A 12,598-nucleotide genomic window follows, 5' to 3' on the forward strand; every position below is an offset into this window, starting at 1 on the left:
GGATCCCTGCTTCATCTCTCTCAGCTAAGGGGTCCCTGCTTATACATCTCTCTCAGCTAAGGGGTCCCTGCCTCATCTCTCTCAGCTAAGGGGTCCCTGCTTCATCTCTCACAGCTAAGGGGTCCCTGCTTATTCATCTCTCTCAGCTAAGGGGTCCCTGCTTCATCTCTCTCAGCTAAGGGGTCCCTGCTTCATCTCTTGCTGAATAATATCCTCCTACTCTGTCTGCCCAGTGTCCCCCCAGTGCCTCCCCAATGTCTGCCCAGGGCCTCCCTAGTGACTCCCCAGTGCCCAGTGTTTTTTTGGGGGGCGAAAAATCCTGCCTGGGGCTCCAGATTGCTCAGGACCGGCCCTGTATGTATTGTAGCCTACATATTGTTTAAAAAAAATAGAATTCACGAAAAGGTTTAAAAAATACAATAGGGATAGGGCAGGTTTAAAGTGGTTAAATAGCAGCACATTACTGCGTCAGGTGGAAACGCGTCAAAAAAAAAACGCGTACTTTTCCGAATTAAAATGCTAATACAGCGCAAGTAGCCCGTCTGCTTCGATCCTTTGATACTTTTGTGACACTACATGTGATCAAGTACAGCGTTAATTTATACTAAAAACAAACAAAAGTTGATATCGGAGGTTTCTGCCAGACAGCAATGATATTGGTTGTTGTGATACAACAGGGTGTTAGTCTCTTGAGACAGACTGTTTACTCTAACCTCGCATCACCATGAGGCTTTCCACCTCGGAGGAAGTGGTTACCATCCGCTCCCGACCGGATCATAAATCCCGAAATGGAATGCTGCCCAGGCTAGTTTACTCCGTCAACTCCTTCGTTTTGCCGATGGGTACCCAGATTGGTAGGATGTAAACGTCACAAAATAATTGGAGGTTGAAGTGCTGGGAATGCTTAGTATGAGTATTGTACTATTGGGGCGACGATGGATCAAGGGTAGAGTGGCTAGATGGTAACCGCAAGGTTGCCAGTTCGAACCCGGGCTCCCCCAGCGTTAGTATTGAAGTGTCCTTGAGCAAGACTCTAAAACCCCTAATTGCTCCTGATGTGCTGGTTGGTGCCTTGCATGGTTTCCTCTGCCATCGGTGCAGAGGCGGAACAACCCAGTACCGGGCCGGGGGAGTGACCGCACGATCAGGGCTCGCCGAACCGGACTCCCAAAGCACACCCAGTTGGAAAAACAACTGTCTGTCATGGAAGTAGGCTACAACCGAACAGACTTCCTCTTCAAAATGATTAGTAATGATTAGTCAACACTAGTTTTATTTCTTAAGTTAACTTGCAGGATGTGTAGATATATTTGTAGCGCCCTGAGAGATAACACTTTGAATGCGTATCTGTCATGAGTGACTGTGTAACGCTGTCTGGTCTTCGATCGATCATCTGACATCCCCGGGCCCGGGCCCCCTGGAGTCACGGGCCGGGGGGAAACTACACCCCCTTCCCCCCCGGTACTTCCTCGCCTGCATTGGTGTATGAATGTGTGTGAATGGGTGAATGCAATGCACAATCTATGTAAAGTAGCTTGGATAAAAGCGCTATATAAATGCACCATTTAATTAAGTACTTAAAAAGGGTTAATTAATATATGTAGTAGCTTCTTACACTTCATGACTAAATTAAGTTTATTAAGTCTGTTTGAGTAAGGAATAAAACTGAGAAACACAACCCAAGAAACCAAACGTAAAATTCAAACATCTTTATATCAACTCCAGCAAAAATACAAAGTTCTTAACGTGAAAGATGTATCATTCTTGGGATTAACACAAATAAAGAATTATTTCTTTCTGATATACAAAAATCAAAATCTATAAATAGCAACTGTAAAGAATAAAACATGTTCAAGTCAGATATTTGGTGGGTTGTTTAATTTAGGTCTAATGAACAAGGGGTTCTTAAATAACAATAAAAACAGGAATTAAATGTTTTGCATTTACAAATGATTAATTCCTAGAGAGAGCGACAGAGAGAGAGCGAGAGACAACACTGTGCTAAAATGGTAAATGTTTCATGTTGGATGCTACTATTGCAGATGTAGAGAAAATTTGAAAACATAATGCCTGGCAGTAAATAAAACAAAAATAAAATCTTGTGTATGGATTGAGAAGTGACAAGAAAACACTCAAACAAAAAAAGAATATTGCCCCATTAAGGAATATATACACTTGGTAGTGACATCGTTGAGTGGGGCAAAAGCTAAATTATCTTATGTAGAAGAGGTACTAATGCATCAACCAGTAATGCATCATGAATGACATACCGGTATGGAAGGTCACAATAGACGAGGGATTTGCTGCCTTAAACCTTGTCAACCACTGCAACGGTCAAAAAGCCACCATCACGTTTTTCTTCTCAGTACAGGTTAATGATACGCACCGTAACGTACATGCATAGTCTTGAATTACTTAACCACTTATGGTTAACCTATATGGTTGAACGGAGTCCCTCAGGGGACTATACTAACAAACGTATTTTCCGTTTTCTTTCATTTGGGGAAAACCTTAACTGAAAATAGCAGATTGACAAGCTTACAACGTGACGCAGTGCAACACTTTGAGATTTTTCTGGATGCTGGTTAAGCCCCTTTTTTTAATACATTTTTCAGGATTTTTTAAAATGGCTTCTAAATCATGAAAATTGATTCAATTAAAAAAGAAAAACAAAATAAATTATGGCCGTACAAGCTCAATGCGTTATGATCGCAATCAGTTGTGAGGTTGTAGATCAGCTATTTTTGAAAGATGAATGTCCAAAATAGGGATGCCAGGTCTAAAGTGGTTAACCTTTTTTTTTGTTTTTAACAGTAGGATTCAGCTTTACATATACGTAACATCTCTACTCCAAGAGTGGCAGAAAATAGTTTAGCAACGGTTCACATTAACAAGACTATAAACACATGCAGTAAGCAGGTCATTATTTTTTTAAGAAGGTGTAATAATAAGCAGGTGACAATGATGCTAATGGCCAGACTATGGCGATGGATGTGTACAACATGAATCGCTGTCAAATTCTACCTCAATGAAAAATAGAAAAAAAAACAAAGATCTAAAACCTTTTTTTGTTGTGATGCAGAGAGATGGAGAGAGAGAGAGATAGACAGTGCGAGAGAGATTTACTGAGATTACCGTCGGCTTCATTATGTAACAACTACATGGACTTCATGGGGGGGGGAAAATGAGTATATAACAAAAGAAAGAGCAGAATATAGAAATCTTCAGAACAAATTGACAATGCCTCAGTCAACGTATTGGACACAAAAGCTTTTACACATTAAGCAAGGAGGCATACTATTATATTAAATATGCAGGTATGGAACGGAAAACCATTTGCCAAACATGGAAGGACGCACATCTGTGTTAACTGGAACCTGTGCCAACGGCAAGGGAACCGAGGCTTCACATAATAGCAAAACATTCTGACTTAAACTTCATAAATAAGGCACCTTGTCACAGCTGTTACACACCCAAAAAGCTCTGATTGCTAGACAGGCTGGAGACACCAATGGCCCAAAAGATTCTATACGCAAAAAGTATTCAGTTAAAACCGCTCTACCATGCTTCTGGGTTCATGCATGTCGAGTAGTTCCGTTCTCCAGTGTTCACTAAATGCGCAACATGCCGCCGGCCAAAAATAATATGCAGAAGGTGAATGGATTTGCTGCCAACCTGTTGACGTAGACTAGCGTCAAACGTTCATGCACACAATTCTGCAAAACTGGTTTTCACATGGCATCAATGTTATCTCCAGCCGTGCTACAGAGTGGTGAAAAACAAAGCAAAAAAGGGGGGGACAATAACTCTGCTCGTCGTCGCATGGAGCTTGCATGTAGCCCCTGAACACATACAGCAAACCTAATGCATTTCGCGGCACAAGCTAGACGAAAGTGTGAATCAATTCCGAGTGTCAGCACTTTCTTTTTCAACACATTTTCCTACAAACAAAATAATAATAATAATGAGAAAAGTTTAAACAGTTGAACAAGAGTACACAAAATAATTACTTGTACCGGTAGTCCTTTGTGAGTATATTCATAACAGAGGAAAAACATCATCATCCTCTGTTCTGTGGTCTCCCGTCAATAAGTAAGTCTTATTTTGAACGAGACATCCTGGTGCGCTTAGCTGGAGACTGTAAAGGCTCCTGAGCTCTTTTTGTTGGCGATTTTGGAGCCCCACTCCGTGGCGGCGGCGACGACACCTGACCTTTTCTTGTGACAGATTTTGGAGTCCCACTTCCTGTTGGTGTGGGCTCCTGAACCTTCTTGGCTGCAGATCTAGGACTGCCACCTTGCATTATTGCGACCGGCGTCCACAACTTTTTGGAAGCAGAACTGGGGCTTTCCGTCAGAGGGACGGTTGCCTCCATCTTTCTCTGTGACCTGGTCAGCACCTGGTCAGGTGAGATTGGGGGCTTAACTTCTGTGTGTTTCTGTGAGGTTTCTACAGCGACCTCTGCACCTTTACTTTCACTGACTCGACCCTCTGTGATTGGACTTTGTAGTGATTCCTTTGTTTGGGTTCTTGTACCACTTGCTTTAGTCAGAGTGGGCTTTTCCACCCCCGTTTTCTCCGTTTCCAACTGCTTTTTGATGGACTCAGGCTTGTTTTTCAATCTTTTAGGCATACCTGGTCTTGGAGAAGATCTCAGTGGAAAATCTGTATCTTTCCTGGTAAGATCCCTTGATGCTCTATTACTGCCTGGAGATCTCCTTTCTTGAATAGGAGATTTTGCTGTAGCCTTTCTACCAGTGGACATCTTCCCTTTCCTTATCTTTGACTCTTTCATTTGTTTATTAACGGGAAGACGTGATTTCTCTCCCTTGACAGTTGATTTGAGGTTTGTTTTTGAGCCAGACTTGGAGGCTTTCATACTTGTGGCTCTTTTTGTCGGGGCCTCTTTAAGCCTGACAGAGGTTTGCTGAACATGCAACCGGATGTTTGAGTACTTTCTGAGGATCCGTGCGCTAGCTGGGTTCTTGGATTTACCTGAAGTCTTCTGGGCTTCACTCTGCTTCTGAGCTTCGACTGAAGAATATAATGGCTTAGTCAAACGAGTGCCAGAGAAAACCTCTCTCCTCTCTCTGACTACATTTGCCTCCTGCTCCAGTGCTTTAGCAATGAGCTTCTGACTCTTGGGGTTGCTCTTCACAGGGGAGGCAATGGCAAACTTCTTCAGGTGTTTCTTAAGGCGCTCTGCCTGCAGACTTGGATATACTCCTTGAGATGTCCCCGACATGCCAGAAGAGCTGTGGAAGCAGAGCTGGGTTTCGGACGGAAGACGCGTGTTCACCTTCTTGACGATGACAAGGGACTTTGTTTCTGTTGACTCAAGGAACCAGCGGCAAATACTGGTGAGGCTGAAATTTTTCATGAAAAGCATCTGCACCGGAGAGTGCTTCTGCTGGTCCTGAGACTTTGGTTTCCGTGTCCTGCGCTTACTCTTCCATATGGCTGCCTGTCTGTCTGACATGTTTCTGTGTTTTTTCACTGGCTGGCCCTCTTTGTCCATTTGGATCCAGCCTTTCTGCATTTTATCAAACTTCATGTTCAGATTTGTGAGTAAATGTTGGTTTTCTTCTCCATTCAGGGCTCCCAAGAACTTGTTAGCAGTAGTTTGCTTTAGGGTCTCGACTCTGGGCATGATCACAGAGGTTACCGTGCTTGGTGACAACACAGAGGTTTCACAAAACGGGGAAGATCTTACTGCCATCTTTGTTATCTTTTCTGGCTTGATTCTGATAGGTGACGCAACATCCCTCCGTTTCTCTGCTATATTAGGATCACTTGTAGAAGGCGTTGCCAGTCTCTGTGACCTCAACGGCAACTGTGACCTCAACGGTGGGTTCTCACTGGACACACCAGCCTTACTGCTCTCACTCCTCAATGGCATTTTCACAAGTTTGTCTGGAGAGGAAGAGTTGGTGGATTCCCCACCCACAGTTTTCTCATCTAGGGAGGATGGTGCTGCCTTCCTCTGAACACTTTCGCCACCTTCCGTGTCCTTGCGGAGAAGCCGTTTGCTTCTTACTGGTGTACTTGGTTCTGCCGTTTCATTCTCTTCAGAACTCTGACTTTTCATTGGGCCAGATACCCGACTGCTAACTTGTGGATTCTCATCCTCATTGACCTTCTCAGCCTTTGACGGTCTAAGTTTCTGTTTGGTTGGCAAACGTCTTTCCACCGTTGATTTCCACTTGTCACAGAGGTTCATTTCCGGTGACTTGGGATTTACAACACCCTGTTCGACAGTATTCTCTGGGACTGCAGATCCATCTGATGATTCAGAGACAGCAGAGGAAGGAAGTACGGGTGGGGTGGAAGAAACGGGAAGAGGACAAGAAGAAACGGGGACGGAGGGTATGTCCTCTCCTGATGGAAGTGAATGTGGCCCAGTGGGTCTTGCCGAAACAGAAGAGCTATTTACAGACTGTGGCGACTTAGCAGTTTCAGCTTGCGGTGATTTAGCAGTTTCAGCTTGCGGTGACTTAGCAGTTTCAGCTTGCGGTGATTTAGCAGTTTCAGTTTGCGGTGATTTAGCAGTTTCAGATTGCGGTGACTTAGCAGTTTCAGCTTGCGGCGACTTAGCAGTTTCAGCTTGCGGCGACTTAGCAGTTTCAGCTTGCGGTGACTTAGCAGTTTCAGCTTGCGGCGACTTAGCAGTTTCAGCTTGCTTCAGTCTGGCTGATCTGAGTGGGCGTCTGGACTCAGGGGTTTGAGGAAGAGAATCAGTGTTGTGTGTACTCTGACCTGCACGTTTTTGGATTCGTTTGGCTCTTGGCTCTGATTTAACGAGGGACCCTGAGGCACGTGTTGTGTTCCGTGTGGTTTCAGGGGAAAGTTCATCCACAAGCACAGGTATATTCTCAGATTTTACAGATGCATCTCTCTCGGGGAGATCTCTTGGCATGGGACTATTATGAACAGGAGCATCGACTGGTGTGTTTTTGGGAACTCGTCTTCGAGATTTTAGAGGTGGAGGGGTGCAACTGGCCGATCTTCGACGCAGACTTCTGTCAGAGGCAGATATGGGTCGACCGTTAACATAACCCACAATCTCACGCTTAGTCTCTCTTAGTCGCTTTGGCAGAGTAATGACCATGCCGCGTTTTCGACGCCAGGGTGGCAATTCATTCAGAAGTGCATCAAGTGTCTTTGAGGACACATCATAGTCCTCGTCATCATCATTCTCTTCAGTCTCAGGCACCACCTCAATCTTAACTGGTTGCGCTGTGACATTGTCCTGTGGTTGAATTGGGTCATTTTCCTGTGGTTGAGCTGGGTCATTTTCCTGTGGTTGAGCTGGGTCACTTTCCTGTGGTTGAGCTGGGTCACTTTCCTGTGGTTGAACTGTGCCATTCTCCTGTGGTTGAGCTTGGTCACTTTCCTGTGGTTGAACTGTGCCATTCTCCTGTGGCTGCACCGTGTTATTTTCTTGCACCTCCACTTCCACTGCCGCCTCCTCTTCTGCAGGAGCTACGGGGCTATGATTCTGTTCTCCGTCCATATTGTTAGTTACTTTCTGCACCTCTGGTTGAGGCTCAGGTGGCTGTTCCTCATCTTTTCCGGCTTCATTTTTGTCCCCCTCTTCTTCCACAGCTCCATCACCCTCGGCTGGGGCCGAGGTGTCACACTCCTGCTGCTCTGCAGACTCGCTGCTTGGGACTTCATCTGAAACCAACGGGGGCCCCATTTCATTTACCCGTTCATTCTCTGACTGGTCTGTCATGGTCTCTATTGCTACTTCCTCAGTAATTTTATTCAAAACCTTGTCAGGCTCATTGCTCTCCTTGTCCTCCTCAAGTGGTGCCATAGCGGCAGTTTCTGAAGCAGGGCTTTCGTCGGAACTGCTCTGAATCTGCTCTGAATCTGCGCCCGCTTCTTGCATTGCGTTTACATCTGCATATACATGCGTTTCACTATTCTCCGTTGGAGAGCTTAAGGGAGATGGGGGAGTGGACGTCTCCTTGGCTACTTGACTTTGATCTGTCTGACTGTTCTCAACTAAAACATCCAGTTCACCATCTGCTGCCTCCACCACATCCCCCATTCCAGGTGTCTCCCTCTCTTCTGGCTGTTCTGAGGGCATTTGTTGGCCAACAGTCTCTCCACAGCCTCCTGCAAAAGGCATATCTACAGGGGGTACACCATCAGGTTTGGCGAGTATCTGTTTTGGGGTGACAGAGGCGACGAGCTCTGGCATCGGGTTCGGACAGTTGCTCTTGTCGTTTCGGTTGGCTAAGGTACGGACCGTTTTCAGCTCCCACATTTCCTCTACGTACATGGGCCCCCTGGTGCTTTTCCTGGCATTTCGGCGTGGGGTGAAGGGACGCCGCTGTTCCCTCAAGCACTCTGTGATTGGTTTGTCAATATAAACAATGTCATAGTGGCCTAGATCTGGGTCTGTTATGACCTTACGAACAGACTCCCTGGGACGATGGTCAATGGAACTCCGCATGGTCTTTCTAGCGGTCCTTGGGGAGTTGATTGGAATGCTGCTGAAAGCCTTGTGAACTGAGACTTTAGCCTGCGAGTCTTTGGTGGGCCCAATGGAGCCTCTCTGTCTGGCTTGCTGCAATTGTCCCGACTGACTGTGCCTTTTCACAGCAGAGCTGAGTCTAGCACTGTGAGCCTCTGCTCTGTTTGACAAGTCCGAGTTACCCTGTTTCTCTCCCAAAGTGCCAGAGTGAGTTAACAGTGAGGGCGGGAGCACGCACAGCTTCTTACCGTCAGCTTTACCATCAGACTTGATTATAACCTTAAGAGATGGGGCGTGGTCACTGTGATGGCTGCTCTCTGCATCTACTGCATTCAAGCCGGGGATGTTCAAACCCGCGGTGCTACCTGATCCAGGTGTGCGCAGATCCAAAGCAGGGCCAGAAATAATGGACGTTTTCAGTGAAATAGCAGTGTCTATAACACTCTTTACCGTTGCAGGACTGCCAGTGATACGAGACGAGTCCCGGACATCCAGCATGCCTTTAGGAGTGGATGTAATAGGAAGCCTGGACTGAGAACATGGCTGCCCAGGGGATTCCAGGTTTGGCAGCGCAGTGGAGCACATGGCTCCCTGGCTACAGGAGGTAGGGTTAGAGGCTTGCGATGTGCTGGAATATCCCGACGCCTTCACCTCGGTCTGAAGGAAGCCCAGGGCATCTACAATCTGTCTCTGATGGTGAGGGCAGAGTTTGGCCACAAACTGCTCCAGTGTGGAGGTCGACTGCAGCTCCTTTGCCTTTGCACCATGCACCTCTGGAGGCTCACTGAAAAAAGGAAACACAGTCAAATGAGTGAGTCAGCGGTTGCAACAGACAGACATGTATGGGTAATTACGTTTCAAATTGATACTGATGAATTACTTGTGGTCACTGTAGGGAGAAATAAGATAATGTAACGCACATCCACCGATCTTGGTGCTGAGCCAAACGTAGACAAAAGCAGTGGCCTTGCAACTCACTTTATAAAACTCAGCGACACAGCAGGCCTTGTCATAGTCACATCCACAACGTCAAATGTCTTTCCCCAAATGTGATTATAATAACATAACCATTGTCATACTGATGCCCTAGTTTGGCCATGTCATAGTCACACCCATAACGTCAAACGTCTTTCCTCAAATTGGATTATATAGCAGATCTCCACTTGTCGGACACCGTCAAGACGGCATCGTGGCTAATGACATCGATTTATGAAAAATATAATTAATATGTAGATACAAGGTTTCTGCCGGGCAGCGACAAGTCAACGACATAATAAAACAAGACAAGAGCCTTCACTGATTTGTGAAGTATAATCTATATTAAAAGTAAACCACACACACACTACATGATCTGTATTTTCACAATAAATTTATTAGAAGAATAAGTGATTTTGAAAAGTGATTCTTTTATCCAGTGAATTTGACCAAAGACATTGTTACAGCTAATATTTTTTTTTTTCTTCGCCTTTTGTAATGCTTTTTCCCCCCTTATGGAGTACATTGAGTAACCTTTACACATGCACAGAGACATTAAGCAACGATGCCCCAGTTCCCATGGTAACACAAAGCAAGATCATGTTAAATCACTGTGAAGAAATGCATCAGGAGCAAAGTTGTCAACAAGTTGTCAAATTCAAACCGTTATCAAACATCAAGTGCAACGGATAACATGTAGTGATCATTTAAGTTCTCTAGCACAAAGAAATTTAACAAATTGTCAAAAACACACAATTATTTTAATTAAATAATAAATTATAGGATGGAATAACATCAACAGCAAATTAGACAATGTTTGACAAATGATTAATCCCAATAATTACGAGGTTTTGTTTGTGTCCCTGTTTTTCCCCATTTATTCCATATGTTGTCCTATATTTATTTTGCATTTGTGAGGTAGGCCTGGTATTGTACGAAGTACAATTACTTTGTGTACAACCCACCAGTATGCCAAAAATCTTTTCTTTCTTTGAAAATGGATAACTGTTGCATGAACATGTCAAACATATCTTGGTTCTTTAGAGATGACCGCTTTACCTTTTAAAATGTCAACAGGCCCTTTTCGCATGGCAGTCAAATTAACAAATTGTTGTGTCAGGCCTTGGTTCTCAAAGTGGGGTCCTTGGGGGTGTACCATAGCCTGGTGAAACCACTCCCCCTGTTGGACAACATTTGCATTCTGCCAGCAGGGACTCTGGGAACTCTCAGGCAGAGATGATGTACTCCGGTCGAATTATGGCCGGAGCGATATGCGGCTGTATGAGGCTGCTAGAGGCGGGATCAACACGAGACTTATGACATATTGAAGCGCTCCCACAGCGCAAATGTAAACACAACCTAACAAGACTACAACTCGAAACTATTATGGATATATGTTTGTCCCGCTGCTTCCGGGTTCATCGTTTCTGCTTGAGAGATCCCAGATGCAGGCAGGAGGGAACTGGTGAACTCAATACTGCCGCAATCTGGCGAAGTCAGGTTAGGTGTACCATTTTAACCTAATTTTAAACTCTGGCTATTCAAATGCACACATGCTGCAAGCTCACAAGGCGTCACTTCATGCCTCGTTATGAAATTGTAATAGATCTGTTATTTTTGAAAAATCTCGATTTTACCTCCGCATCTTTGAATTCTTTATTTTTTAAAGTGAACATTAACTCTTTGCTTCTGGAAGTCCCTGAAACTATTTTTGAGATGGAGGTCCGCAGCCAAACAAGGGTCACGGTCACACAGGAATCAGAAACAGCCCCCAATGCCACTAATTAAAGGCTCCGTTCCATTTTGCGTAATGATCCAGATTGTTTTGTTTCGTTTGTTTAACACCTTATAGCAAATGTAAAGTGCATTATAAATAAAATGTATCATTGTTATAATTATATTATCATTAACACCTGTAACGGAAGTAATATTACACAAATATTTGTGTCAATATGCCTGGCGTGAAAGGGGCCTAGTTCAAACTAAGCTGCCCCATTTGGAGAAAAAAAACCTGGTCCGCCCCGGTAACAAGATGCATAGACTACAGTGGGGGAGGGGACGCGATGATGGCTGGGCCACCTAGCCAAAAACGAAACCTACGTTTCAGGGGTACTGGGGACAGGGAGGAACTCCTTATATGGTCAGCACACTCTATAGTAGGGAGGATTATCACAACAAAAACAAAAAAATAATTGAATTAAGTGAAATCACTGAATATACACACTGTGTCACATAAGTGGTTAAGAATGTCTGAAAATGCATGTCGTCTCTTGTCGGGAGGAAACCTCATATGTCCAAAACTGTTACTTTTCTGGATTCAAATGCAAAAAATGCATCAAAAGTAGCAGATCCACAATCTTGAAACGTGTCACTTTGTGACGCATTTGGAGCTTGCGATCTGCTACTTTTGTATTATGATCAAGTATTTACGAAAAGGGGAAAAAAAGGTTAGAATATGGAGATAGGAGGTTTCCGCCCGACAGCAACGATCGGTCAAATGTAATTTTCTTTTAGACCAATACAATGTGACACATCTCTATATTGCTTGAGGCACTGTGAGCCGGAGAGAGGACTGCAGACTGAAAACCGTGCCTGGCAAACATCTTACCTGAACTGAAGTTGCATTGAATTACGGCAATTCAATAAGTGTGAATTTGTAATATCTTTGGCCGCTCGACGCAACCAAAGAGGGCGTGTGCAGCAGTAAAATATCTCACACTGATTTTTTGGAAATACTAAATAAATCTAAATAAATTGCAATGATTTTGCAATGATTTAAGACACAAAAAAAATGATTTGTGACGACAACTCCTCCAGAACCTGAGACATGTTTGCTTTTCGGTAACGGGACACATACAGTACATCCCTGCAAGCTCAGTCTAAGTAGGAATATTACCTGAACTACAATGAGGTGGTACAAGTTAGATACCTGAGGGTTTTTGCTCTCCATTTCACATAGCGTTTTGTGTAGGATCTCATACGAGATGCCATTAATTACCCCCGCCCCTTCAAATAGTAAAGTGACAACAGATATATTATATACATTAAAAAAAAGAGACCAAATCAAAACAAGACCACCGCAAGAATTCGACGAGACAACAGACAGATACACGACAACACAGAGCTGTCGACGGTAAC

The 12,598-nt window shown here is 44.3% G+C and overlaps 1 protein-coding gene across 3 annotated transcripts in view; it reads right to left on the bottom strand.

The window, feature by feature from the left end:
* Window positions 1–1,694: 1,694 nt before the first annotated feature.
* Window positions 1,695–12,598, bottom strand: part of LOC310866148 (ligand-dependent corepressor-like) — a 39,837-nt gene continuing 28,933 nt past the window's right edge. For all 3 annotated transcript variants that reach the window (XM_083775566.1, XM_083775567.1, XM_083775568.1), the window contains one exon: window positions 1,695–9,269. In XM_083775566.1, the coding sequence (XP_083631692.1) occupies window positions 4,100–9,269 (5,170 nt within the window). In that variant the 3' untranslated portion in view covers window positions 1,695–4,099. The remainder of the gene's footprint in view (window positions 9,270–12,598) is intronic.

The sequence above is a fragment of the Protomyctophum parallelum genome, assembly GCF_964188405.1.
Source record: "Protomyctophum parallelum genome assembly, chromosome: 10".
Taxonomy (NCBI): domain Eukaryota; kingdom Metazoa; phylum Chordata; class Actinopteri; order Myctophiformes; family Myctophidae; genus Protomyctophum; species Protomyctophum parallelum.